The 11,394-nt window shown below is 38.9% G+C and overlaps 1 protein-coding gene across 1 annotated transcript; it reads left to right on the plus strand.

The window, feature by feature from the left end:
• Positions 1-2,018: 2,018 nt before the first annotated feature.
• On the plus strand, positions 2,019-10,895 carry LOC131318606 (T-complex protein 1 subunit theta). Its single transcript, XM_058348512.1, has 13 exons — positions 2,019-2,348; positions 3,075-3,337; positions 3,441-3,587; positions 3,678-3,839; positions 4,974-5,051; positions 5,304-5,437; positions 6,300-6,372; positions 6,459-6,536; positions 6,678-6,800; positions 6,988-7,082; positions 7,177-7,386; positions 8,831-8,888; positions 10,553-10,895. Exons 1-13 carry the CDS (start codon positions 2,201-2,203, stop codon positions 10,619-10,621), a joined length of 1,638 nt encoding a protein of 545 aa, XP_058204495.1. The 5' UTR covers positions 2,019-2,200; the 3' UTR covers positions 10,622-10,895.
• The last annotated feature ends 499 nt before the right edge of the window (positions 10,896-11,394 follow it).

Below are 11,394 nucleotides of genomic sequence, written 5' to 3' on the forward strand. Positions count from 1 at the left end.
ACAATACAAGAAATTTTTCTTTGCGCAATACATGAGATTAATTTATAAAAATAAAGTTTTTGAATGGGTCCCACAAATAAGAGTATGGAGATTTAAAAAAGAAGAAGAAGATAAAGGGTATGAAGAGACTGACCATTCTCATTTACATGAAATGGATTAGGTGGTTCTTTAAGAAAATCCAATAGTTGGATCGGCATATCAAAGGCGGTGGGGGCATGGATTGCAGAGATGGCGGTGGGGGCATGGATTGCAGAGATGGCGGTGGGGGCATAGATTTCAAATCTTTACAAGCTTTTAATTAAGGAAAGTTTATTGTAAAATGGTTTCACAACAAATTCTATTTTAGTTCTTTGAGTATCAATTGTACAGATTGTAACACTATGGCGAAGAACGGAGAAGAACGTCCGTTTGAAAGTATGGCGAAGAACGACGACTATCAACAGGTGAGACCGTTGGTAAACGAAGAAGGCCGACGACGAAATGGTAGGCGACTTAGTGCTTTTCACGAACTGTCTAGGGCTTTTCACGCTTTTCATGAACAGTATCGTTCGTTCTGAAAAATGTGGGGGGAAGGGGAATCCCATTTGTATTATAGATTGTATTATAGATTGTGAGAAATTTCTGGGGAAGGAAAATTTCAAATCAATGTTTTCGAAATTGATGGAAAAACGGGGCAAGCGGGAGAATTTTTCATAAGTTCACTATAATACTTTCCAAACCCACTAAAGTCCACTTCTAAATTCTAAAACCCACTAAGTCCACTAACCTATTATTAATGATATAATAACCCTGTCTAGTCTAATATATCCCTGTTTTTAAAAAAGTTTTTGCCCCGTTTTTCCATCAATTTCGAAAACATTGATTTGAAATTTTCCTTCCCCAGAAATTTCTCACAATTCAGTACAAAACTAGTGCTAGCCCGTGCCTACGGCACTATGCATTCCGGTTGGAAGGGAATGGTGTGTGATTTAGGTGAAAATCATAGGCATTTAACCGAGAAGTGAGAGGATGCACTTCAGCCTTTGGATCGAATGAATCTAAGCCGTTCCAACAACTTGTCCCCACACTCTTCTATTTTATTCAGTACAAAATGGGATTCCCCCTCCCCCCCTTCCCTCCACATTTTTCAGAACGAACGATATTGTTCGAGAAAAGCGTGAAAAGCCCTAGACGGTTCGTGAAAAGCACTAAGTCGCCTACCATTTCGTCGTTGGCCTTCTTCATTCACCAACGATCTCGCCTGTTGATAGTCGTCGTTCTTCGCCATAGTTTCAGACGGATGTTCTTCTCCGTTCGTCGCCATTCTTCGCCATAGTGTTACAATCTGTACAATTGATACTCAAGGAACTAAAATAGAATTTGTTGTGAAACCATTTTACAATAAACTTCCCTTAATTAAAAGCTTGTAAAGATTTGAAATCCATGCCCCCACCGCCTTTGATATGCTCAGCTTTTCCCAATCCAACTATTGGATTTTCTTAAAGAACCACCTAATTCATTTCATGCAAAGGAGAATGGTCAGTCTTTTCGTACCCTTTATCTTCTTCTTCTTCTTTTAAATCTCCATACTCTTATTTGTGGGACCCATTCAAAAACTTTATTTGTACAAATTAATCTCATGTATTGCGCAAAGAAAAATCTCATGTATTGTGCAAAGAAAAGTATCTACATGGAAAATTAGTTTAATCGGACATTAGTACAACTACAACAAGTACTATTTGAAAAAATAGACTAAAATTAAGGGAAAATGACAGCTAATGACGTGTTTTGATAATTAATACCCGCCAAGGACATTTTCAGTATTAACAAATGTTTTTAGCTTGTCCTTGGCGGGTATTAATTATCAAAACACGTCCTGGCCCGTCATTTTCCCTAAAATTAAATAGTTGAGGGGCGGACTAGATTGAATTGATACTTGAAGGATGAAGGAAAAAAACAAGGCAATAGCATAGGGACGAAAAGGCTAAAGTTATACTCCTAATAGCCTAATAGGATTAGGACTTAGGGTCAGGAGTAAGGGTTACGAGTATATAAAATGTATATCATTGACAGTAGTAGTAATATTATTAGGTGTATGAAGTTCAGTTCCGAAGCCCTAAATCGAGAAGAAAGAGCTGCGGCAACAAGGTCTCTCTCTCCTCTCATAGACGAAGACGAGCGAGCATACTGAAGAAGAGTAAAGAAGAGAGTTCGGAAGAAAATGGTGTACGGAATGCAACCCTATGGGATACAATCAATGCTAAAAGAAGGGCACAAGCACCTGTCTGGACTCGACGAGGCTGTGGTAAAAAACATAGATGCCTGCAAACAGCTCTCAACCATCACCAGAACTTCTCTCGGTCCCAACGGTTTGTTTCTCTCTCCCTCACTCTCTCGCCTTCTTTGAGATCTCATATGCTACGTGATTGATTGCTTCTTGCCGCCACTGTGTGAGATTTTTTACTTGCATATTATATATGTGAATTTAGAGTTTGAGATAATAAACATCAGTACGGGGAAGATTGCTGGCTTCCAAGTGTTTCGAGGTTTATAGCATGTCAGCTGTATTATACAAAACTATAAGACACAGTTGTTGTATTCGTAGATCAGTAGCTGGTGCTTGGTTTTCTTGCTTACCGGAGTTTCTTATTTCCTTTTTTTAGAATGCTAGGTCCTGCATTTGAATTACTTTATGGTTCCCTTGTCTATAAACTACTGACCATTCCAGTCGCTGCAAAATTGCTACTTTCATGTCTTAAAATATATGTTGAAGTAAAACTTGCATAGATGCATTAATTCATTGAATAACTTGAAGGAAAGGACATTCTCAAATGTTATGCGCTATATATGTTGAAGTAAAACTTGCATAGATGCATTATTTCATTGAATAACTTGAAGGAAAGGACATTCTCAAATGTTATGCACAGAGTAGGCATGATTCTTTTTCTTTGGAGTTAAGCGTTGTTGTGCATTGTTGCTGTTTATTCTGGGTATTCTGCTCTTATAGATGTAGTTTAAACTTCCGTTGTTTGCTTAGAGAATTGTCAAGTTTTTCCATCAGTTCTGTTTGGTTGTTAATGTAGTTTAATATTCAGGTATGAACAAGATGGTTATCAATCATTTGGACAAACTTTTTGTCACAAATGATGCTGCCACTATTGTGAATGAGCTCGAGGTTCAACATCCTGCGGCCAAGATTTTGGTTTTGGCAGGCAAGGCTCAACAAGAAGAGATAGGCGATGGAGCAAACTTGACAGTTTCTTTTGCTGGGGAGCTCCTTCAAAATGCCGAGGAGCTTATAAGGATGGGACTGCACCCAAGTGAGATCATCATAGGCTATACGAAAGCGATTAATAAGGTTGGTCATTCTTTTATTGTGTGACTGGGATCACTTCGATCTCTCGCTGTACAAAACTACTAGTGCTTGCACTATCTAATTGTTTTCCCCCATTTGTTCGCAGACCATTGAAATCTTGGATGAATTGGTCGAGAAAGGTTCTGAAAAGATGGATGTGAGGATTAAGGAGGAAGTTATTAAACGAATGAAAGCTGCTGTTGCTAGCAAGCAGTTTGGGCAGGAGGATATCTTGTGTTCTCTTATTGCTGATGTATTTATTTCCTGGTGTTCCTCTTATTAATTTTGGCAATAGCATGTGGTGTGGTTGGTATTTGACAATTATGATATTGTTGCATAATAGGCGTGCATTCAAGTATGCCCCAAGAACCCTGCAAACTTTAATGTGGACAACGTCCGGGTTGCAAAGCTTTTAGGTGGAGGCTTGCATAATTGCACCATAGTTCGAGGTATGGTTCTAAAGACTGATGCTGTTGGATCCATAAAGCGAGTGGAGAAGGCTAAGGTTAGCAAAAATGTATCCGTTATTTTGTTCTTCGTTTTCAACTATTTCCGTTCTCAACCTCTGATGTTGTACTGCTGGACAGAGATTGCAATTTTCTTCTCTTATTTGATCCTGACTTTGTTTCTGTTTCTCTTGGCTGTCATTTGATTTTTGTGTTGGAAGTACAACCAATTTCTTGTAGTTTGATGCTTGATTGCTTGGAATAGGATAGGACTTAGCATCTGTCTTTCTTTGACTGCTATTCATAAGTTTCAGTTTTTTGGGTGCCATTAACCTTTATTTGCATGACACTTTCTGTTTCGGATATGGTACTAGAACAATATATATGGCAGAATGGAATTTTGCCATTACTCATGTGGGGAATAAGTTGCAAGAGAATCAAGCTCTAATGATTTACTAGGCAGAGTGATTTTTGCTAGTACTCATTGTTGGTTGTAACATTCAAAGTATTGGTCGTGAATCAAAGTGCCTGTACTTGTGGTTACAAGAATGATAATGGTGTGATGCTTGATGTGAATTTAGACTCCTATATTTGCAGTTTGGACGATTGAGATACTGAATGGAGGTATGAAGAGTATGAGAGGATTGAGAAAAGTTAGAAGGCAATGAGCCTTGAAACTCACTTTAGTCACCAAATACATGCAATATCTATCTAGGGAGGGACTGAATGCTTGTAGATATGACGTCCTTGAAGGTGTAAAAAGCTAAACAAAATTTCAGAGTTAAATAAGCAGTTCAATAATCATATCATTTATGTCTTTGATATCAGTTACTCCACTAAGATTTGTATAAGGTTGTAAGCGTATTCAATAAGAAGTTCTACATGATTCAAGTTTTAATATTTGTGTTGAACCCCTGATGGAGTAAACTGTCATCGATAAACATTTTGCTCTTGAGATCGCAGTAAGTTTTGCTTTTGTCTGCAATTAGATTTTAAAAGCTCATCGTGAAGTGAGTTTTCTTGGTTATCAACAGAGTTCTTTTGCTTTTTTGATTGACCACGTGAATAACTGCATAAGGATAGTTTTTTGGCTATAAAGATGTGTCTGATGTTTTCAACTCCACGTGTACATGCTTGAGATGCTAAGTTGCTCTTGCTCCAGCTAATGCACAACCTATTATTCTCTTTTGTAGGTTGCTGTGTTCGCTGGTGGTGTTGATACATCTGCAACTGAAACAAAAGGAACAGTGCTTATTCATAGTGCTGAGCAGGTATACTCTAGAGGCAGTTGTTTATGAGATGGCTCCTTCTCTGCATCCTACCCTGTCCTTTTCTATACTTAGTTAACTTTCTTTGGAATTGTCAATGCATTCTTGGATTCATTTTTTTTTTTTTTCTTTTGGATTATGGTTTTGGACTTATCGATGCATTTATCTGTTTCAGAAATCTCTTGGATTGTATCTATATTTTCTTTATGCTAAATTTTCCTGGCAAACTCTTCTTGCCATCTGCGTATTTTCCAGCTAGAAAATTATTCGAAAACTGAAGAAGCCAAAGTTGAGGAGCTTGTCAAAGCAGTTGCTGAGTCAGGTGCCAAGGTTATTGTTAGTGGAGGAGCAGTTGGAGAGATGGCACTACACTTTTGTGAGCGTTACAGGTACAGTGATTCTCACCTTTTCTTTTGTTTTTTATTTGATTGTTATTTTATTTGCACTCTCATTTCTGTGGGTTTGAACAATTTGTAACAATTGTCAATGCTCTATTTGACGTTATCATTTTGCAAGGGTTATTATATTTAAAAATGGTCAAAGCTCCATAATGCTCCATTTGACATTCTTGTTTTGCTGCTGTTATTACATTTAACTATTAAGTATCTTATCCCATTCATTGTATGAATATGGTAATAGCCAAGGCAAGCGGCAAGCGGCAAGGGGTTTTTACGTTTAATATTGGACACCTAAGGAGGTACACCGCAACTTTGAGGATTTAGTCGTCCTATAATTAATTAATCCAGAGAACTAAATGCATTGCAACCCCCTTAATTGAGCAAGGGTGGCTGTGTTTACCCTCCAACAAAGAGCAATCCCAATTTTCCCTTATGAAGCAACGACTGGGATTAATATGCAGATGCTCTTTTAACTCGGGATTTTTTCTTCCTCTTTCATTGGTAATCTGACCGAATATCCATTAAATAAGCTTCTATTGATGCATCAGCTGAAACGAGCTATTACTCTCTTTTCCTCTCTTCTCACTTTTTGCATGTATGATCTTTTGGTGTGTGCGTCTTGGGGTGACATAGTTAATCTGAAAGTACCAGCCACGCTTCTCTTTTCCTCTCTTCTCACTTTTTGCATGTATGATCTTTTGGTGTGTTTGTCTTTGGGTGACACAGATAATCTGAAAGTACCAGCCACGCTTTTCTTTCTTCGTGTAGATTTCTTCCTTGTGAATTATGTTTGTATTGTGTAAGGCTCTCTCATGGTGCTTAATAATCTGTTGCAATTCAAATTTATTCACAGGCTAATGGTCTTAAAAATCAGCTCGAAGTTTGAACTGCGACGATTTTGCCGTACAACTGGTGCCGTTGCTATTGTAAGCATACTTGTGTATTAGCATAAGTAGCAGTTCAATAAGTGGGAAAAAGATTTTCATCCTTGTGTTATTAACTTTTGAAACAGTTGAAGCTTGGCAGGCCAAACCCCGATGATTTGGGGTACGTTGATTCAGTGTCCGTGGAGGAAATTGGTGGTGTTAGGGTATGGCAAACACCTTTCTTTTGTCCTAAGATCATAATTTGTGGTTGTGATTTGTTTATTTTTTCTCTAGGTTCTTTGTTTTGTTTCTATCTTTCTTTCTTCTTCTCATGCAATATGATGTTTGTCTGTAACATGTAATAGGTCACTGTTGTGAGAAATGAAGAAGGTGGAAACTCTGTTTCAACCGTGGTTCTACGAGGAAGTACTGATAGTATATTGGATGATCTTGAAAGAGCAGTTGATGATGGTGTGAATACATACAAGGTAGTTCTGTAGAACATGACAGTTCCATAATTTTTGTTAGTAAGGTCATGCTTTACTGTAGTCTTTGGATTCTATTGGAAACTTCAGTGAGTTTTGTCGCATTGATGCTTGAAAAATAGGTGTTTCAGTAGTTTCTAATGGATGCTGAGTAGCAGTCCGGATGATGCTTTAAACTTTTCTGTGCCAGGCAATGTGCAGGGACAGCCGTATGGTGCCTGGAGCAGCAGCCACAGAAATTGAGTTAGCTAGAAAACTGAAGGAGTTCTCTTTCAAGGAAACAGGGTACGCTAGAAAGTCAGAATTCTATTTTGACCACTTTTTGGTGAAATTGTGCTTGGAGCAACCAACAGGGCTTTGTCAAACTCTTTCTTTGCAGATTGGACCAGTATGCTATTGCAAAATTCGCTGAGAGCTTTGAGATGATACCTAAAACCTTGGCTGAGAATGCTGGTCTCAATGCTATGGAAATAATATCTTCATTGTATGCGGAGCATGCATCTGGAAACAGCAAGGTGGGCATAGACTTGGAGGAAGGTGTATGCAAGGATGTTTCTACTATGAATATTTGGGACCTCCATGTCACCAAGTAAGCTATTTCTTACTTTTTAAAGCTGTTATCTTCTTGCCTGTCTTGATGTGTTAGGATTTCTATGTTTGGTGTAAACTACAGTAACCTCCACTGAGGTTTAAGTAGAATAACAGACACCATGCTTATGTACCAAAATTGAATTGGCTGCCAATATCAGAATTTGTATAGCCTAGTGGAGTCTACAAATTGCACTTAAGCCCCTTATTTTGGAACATTTTAATAGAGCATCAAAAGTGAACTAAACTCCATTCAATGAACCATCTCTCTGTTGCAGAAACATCTCTCGAGCCATCTCCACCATCTACCCAGGCCATCAACACTTCCTCCTCTCTGCAATCAACCAAACACCACATTACACTTACTTTCTACCAACTTCAAATTCCCCGTCTTTGTATTTGCATTCTCCCTCTGTTCGTGAATCCATACCCTTCCACCACACTAGCTCTCTCTGTTGCTCTTTCCTTCAATTGAACTGGATTAAAGTGGACGGTCAATTGGCGGCTGGTGGATAGCCAGATAGACCTTTGTGTAATATGAGAGAGAGGGTTTCCTTTGGGGGGGGGGGGGGGGGGGGGGAGGGAACTCATGCTGTCGGCATTTTGACCTCTTACAATCCTGCATCAAGTTGGATTCCATATGAAACTTTCTCTAAAGCCACTTTTGAGCAGAGGCCATACTGTTGAGGATTTACTACAATTGAGAGTACAGAAGCAGATAAATGTAAAGACTGAGTTGGAAGGCTTGTATATCAGTTGGCAATTAGTGCTTTGAGTACAGGATGAACAAGATTTTCTGAAAAAGCCTCCCAACTGCATGGGTTGGAGTTGGACATTTGAAGCCCTGTTCCACGGTGGAGGGCCTCGGCATAGTATGCAATTTACCTTTGTGATTTTTAGTACTGAATATGTGCAGTTATGACAATAGTTGATAGGTTTTATCTGCACCTGTCTCACGGGTAAAATAGGCTCATACAGCTATGCTATGCTACCACGTGTCAGGATATGATTGGAAGATCGTGGTGAGGCCTAATTTGGCTTGGACAACACAACCCGATAGAGGAATCGTTCGCTTTAGTTACACAGTTTGATGTTAGATTGTAGCATTCTGGTTTATAATCTATTGGCTTTCTGATTTCAAGCTACTGTACTTATGGCTTCTCAGTTTTAAATTCTAATACTTCACTGTTATTTGTTTTGAACGGCTAATACTTCACTATTATGAATTTATGATGACCACCTTTTTGTGCCATATTGTGTCTGCTAGTGTTAGCTGAGGTGGGGTTGGCTTTTTCTTGACCTGCAAATCAGCCCTGCTCAATTCCTGACCTAGTTAGATGTATGAACAGAATGCGGATCCCAATTATTGAGAAAGGGAATCAGTATGCTTAATGTAATGACTTTCACCTATTTTATGAGACTTAAACTATTTGGTTTGTGTACAGGTTCTTTGCCCTCAAATATGCTGCCGATGCTGCTTGCACTGTGCTACGGGTAGACCAGGTAATAAATCATTAAGACATTAACTGTTGGTCCATGGTTTACTTTCTGTTGAGACATCAGAGTTGACTATACTTCAACTAGGATCCACCTTTTTAGTTGTTTCCCTTTGAGTGGTAGAAGTTTATATACCAACTAACCAAGATATGTTGCGAAAATTATTTATAGCCGTTTACATGCATTTTTATTATTCTTTCGTACGAGTGTAGAAGGCATTAGTTAAGTGAGAAGGTTTTTCTATTGAGTATGATTGCGTAGCCTTACTGTTCCTCGATGAAGTACTTTGAAGATTAACTGAAAAAAATGAAGCAGTTAGTCGGAGGCTTCTTGAACAATACATTATTCATCGCAACGTAGTAGTATGTTGACAAATAAGTGGATCATCTTTTATCATTCTGAGACTGAGTTGCTGAAGGGAAGAAAATCTGTCCTGCTCCGAATACTTTTCCTATCAATCTTATGCTGGAGTGAATATGAGATATTCCACTCCACTTCCATAAATGTGAAGGGGAATGAAGCAGTTCTTTATTCTTATATTTGTGATGGAGGATGAGGTTAATGAACATATAAAAGATCTACTTGGAAAGATTTGGACGGCACGTAATAGAGAGAACTCAGAGAAGCACAAAGGTATTTGAACTTAAGAAAGTTGTAGGCACTTGTAGATACATGCCACGTGGCTCCTTATAACCAGCGCCACCACACCTGCATAAGAGTGATCACCATGGGTGGAGCATGTCACAACATGGCTGTGCAAATATCCTTGGGCATACTAACCACAGGATGCCTTCTACTGCAATTTGAAGCTGCCACCACAGAGTAGCCACCAACGAACCCCACAAAACCTCCGAAGCAGCCACTACCATTTATTACTGTGCTACTCACTGCGGTACAATCTAAAGCTCACACCAAAACCTAGATCTTAAGGGGCAGGACTTAGGCCTAATGTCAAAGCTCTGCCCTCCTATATAAAGATGGTCATATGCCCTCACTCTAGACACCACATTCATACTATCCTCAGAGCGTGCTCTCTCTCCAGACTTGTGTCATACATGGATTTCCACTCCTCAGGAACCTTGCCATATTTGACGTCAAGACCTTCTACGACACCTATATTCCTTTGTCCAAGAATTTGAAGTTCAAGAGTTCATTTTTCAGGAGCAGAGAAATGGTTTTCATTTATCTTGTCTTTTCTTTACTTTCTGTATGTGATAGCCACTGATAGGGTGTGTGATCAAGTAAAATAACTCAAGAGGAAGGGTTTTCCTATTCGAATCTTGTTGTTTCCATACTTAAATTCGGAAGTTGAGTTTGAAAAGCCGATGCTACCTCAGGCAATTCTTTTGTGGAGTTGAGAGTACTAAGAGGGAATTGGGTGGAAGGTTGATTAAGATTTTCATAAGGCATGGTCGTTGCTTGTCATCCCCCTTGATTGGTTTCCTCCATGGGATGGGGTTTTTGTTTCATAGACCATATCTAATAGGATCCATATAGCTGTAAGGTCAAAATGATCCCTCCAATTAGGGAAATGGCTTTCCTCTGTAGATTTAAGTTTATTTTATTGCCATTCCTTCTTACATTGTTTACCTCTATGCTTTGTGCATTTTAAACATACAATCCAAGGGATTTTATTTCTTGGAGTATTATGCCTGGGCTTCATCCTGCAGATTATTATGGCAAAACCAGCCGGTGGGCCAGGGAAGAGGGAGCAGCCTGCAGGGATGGACGAGGACTAATTTCTGCATGAGCTGGGCAAGTGATTCTCTAATGACTGTGCTCGTACCCAACAAGCTGAGTTTTTGTTGCCTTTGCATGCCCACGACTTGGGCCTGAAAAACTTTTGCTTTGCAGTGAAGTTTTGTCCATTTTGATTTTGTTTCTTAGGTTACCGTTGATGGATGATGTAAAATTCCTTTCTTTTATGGCTGCGGTGCATAACTTGGACCATTTGAGTTGAGAGTTGTTCCCACATTACACTCTTTCAAATTAATGATTTTCTCACTTCTTGTTTGGGATGGTAGTTTTAAAAGTCCGAATGATGTGTTTGCTAAATTAACGTTGTCACCCTACTTGGTGAATTTCCATTACTAGAAAGCTGAGATATGCTGTGGTAAATTTTCGAATGGTTTAAGATACGGCAGTCAGAGATGTGAATTGGGTCTCCTTTTAAGAGTTGCTTTGCCCTTTGACGGGCTTTAAATTTGAGCATAGTAGTAGGCTTTTTATGGTACCACTGTTGAACTTAGGAGTAGAGGTCTAGGTATGAAGTACCTGCTGGATTGAAAGCTGCAATAAATCCTACTCCCTCCGTTCCTAAATAAGTGTCCGGCGGGCAAAACTAGGCTTTACAAAGCATGCATATTTTTTATTAAAAAAAATAATTTTTTTTCACAATCTAATAGAACTCATTGCTATCTATTGATTTGTGAAAAAAATTAATTTTTTTAACGAAACAAATGTATTTTTTTGAAGGTTTAGTTTTGCGTGCCGGACATTTATTTAGGGACGG

This window comes from Rhododendron vialii, chromosome 1a, assembly GCF_030253575.1.
Source record: "Rhododendron vialii isolate Sample 1 chromosome 1a, ASM3025357v1".
Classification (NCBI taxonomy): domain Eukaryota; kingdom Viridiplantae; phylum Streptophyta; class Magnoliopsida; order Ericales; family Ericaceae; genus Rhododendron; species Rhododendron vialii.